Source organism: Loa loa (assembly GCF_000183805.2).
Source record: "Loa loa unplaced genomic scaffold supercont3.1797, whole genome shotgun sequence".
Taxonomy (NCBI): Eukaryota; Metazoa; Nematoda; class Chromadorea; order Rhabditida; family Onchocercidae; genus Loa; species Loa loa.
This window is the reverse complement of record NW_018109976.1, coordinates 1-1,688: the sequence shown is the minus strand read 5'-3', so window position 1 is coordinate 1,688 and position 1,688 is coordinate 1. Positions and strand designations below refer to the sequence as shown.

At 21.4% G+C, this 1,688-nt stretch overlaps 1 protein-coding gene across 1 annotated transcript; it reads left to right on the top strand.

The window, feature by feature from the left end:
• Positions 1–821: 821 nt before the first annotated feature.
• On the top strand, positions 822–1,166 carry LOAG_15317 (hypothetical protein). The gene has a single exon (XM_003150807.2). It carries the CDS (start codon positions 828–830, stop codon positions 1,152–1,154), a length of 327 nt encoding a protein of 108 aa, XP_003150855.2. The 5' UTR covers positions 822–827; the 3' UTR covers positions 1,155–1,166.
• Positions 1,167–1,688: the final 522 nt, after the last annotated feature.

Genomic DNA, 1,688 nt, shown 5'->3' with positions numbered 1-1,688 from the left:
GGAAAACTAAGAAACAAAAAAAAAAAAAAAAAACGAAAAGATGACAGAAATAGGAAAATAGGAAATAACAGTTGAGACATTGAAGTTTTTTAAATGTGGGAGTACTTTAGGGGACGAAATTAACTTTAATTCGGGAAAAGTTGGTCAAAAGTTGAATTACATGAATTGTTCATACATACATTGGTGACACGACAATAATAAAAATTTTTTTTCACTTATATTAGTTTGACATTCTTTACATTTTATTTTTTTATTTTACTTTTTTCCTCAATCTTTTTCTTTTTTCTTCTGTCAATTTTCTTTTTCTTTTTATGAATAATAATGACAGCATGTTAAATATTTTTTTTACCTATTTTTTATTATTATTATTATTATTATTATTATTGTTATTATTATTATTATTACCATTATTATTTTTTATTATTAAAATAGCGGGAAAAAATAAAAGTGAAGAAAAAAGTTTTCTCTCAATAATTTTAAGTGGAAGTATCGTCGTGTCTATGTGCACATATATACATATATATATATATATATATATATGCACACATATATGTATATATATATATATATATGTTCGCGCATTTGTATATGCGCATTTGTATATGCGGGTGTGTGTATATGTGTGTGTGTGTGTGTGTGTGTGTGCGTGTGTGTGTGTGTGTGTATGCATGTATGTATGTATGTGTGTCATTCCATATGTTTCCTGATATGTTATCATTTAATTGTAATAAATTTTGTTATTCGAAATAAATGTTGAATTTTAATACGTGATAAAATTTGATGTAAATTGTAATTAATTTAAAAAAGAAAAAAGATTATTTTTATAGATGAAAGAAACACGGATAACATGTGATACCGAAATTCCAATATCAACAGGTAATGGCAACAGATTTAATCATTGCATTGGAAAATATCATAATTATAGCTTACCACATGGTATAACAATTGCTAATGATAACGATAAACATTATGATAAGCCACAAAAGGAGGATGATTTATCAATGGAAATTATTGGATCAACAGAAGGAACAACAACAATGAATTGTATACATAATAATGAAACATGTAATCAATGTTATTCGGATATTCGTCTTCGTAATTATGATATACCCAAGGATACTATTAATAGTAACATTTTGGAAAGGTTATCATAATTTTCTTCCTTTATATTAAATATTCAGTTTAATTCATTTAATATTATATTTTAATTAAAAAAAAAATTATCAACTATTATTAATTATGCATTAGAATAATATTATTTCAGTTAATAGTTGTAATATATCAAAGAATGAATGTAATCATAATCATTGATTTGGTAAACTATTTTTTTTTTTAATGATAAATTGAGTATTTCAGTCTTTCTGTTAATTTAACATGATCAGATAAACATTATTTTTATTTTTACTATTATTTTCACTATTATTTTATCATTATTTATTACTATTATTTTTGATACTATTATTACTATTATTTTTATTATTATTTTCAACACTATTATTACTATTATTTTTATTATTACTTTTATTATTATTATTTTTAATACTACCATTACTATTACTTTTATTATTATTTTTGTTACTATTATTTTTAGTACTATTATTACTATTACTTTTATTATTATTTTTATTACTATTATTTTTTATACCATTATTACTATTATTTTTATTGTTATTTTTATTGGTGTTATT

Excerpts from the sequence above, each read along its gene's own strand:
- LOAG_15317 (XM_003150807.2), top strand. The coding sequence starts at position 828 with ATGAAAGAAACACGGATAACATGTGATACCGAAATTCCAATATCAACA.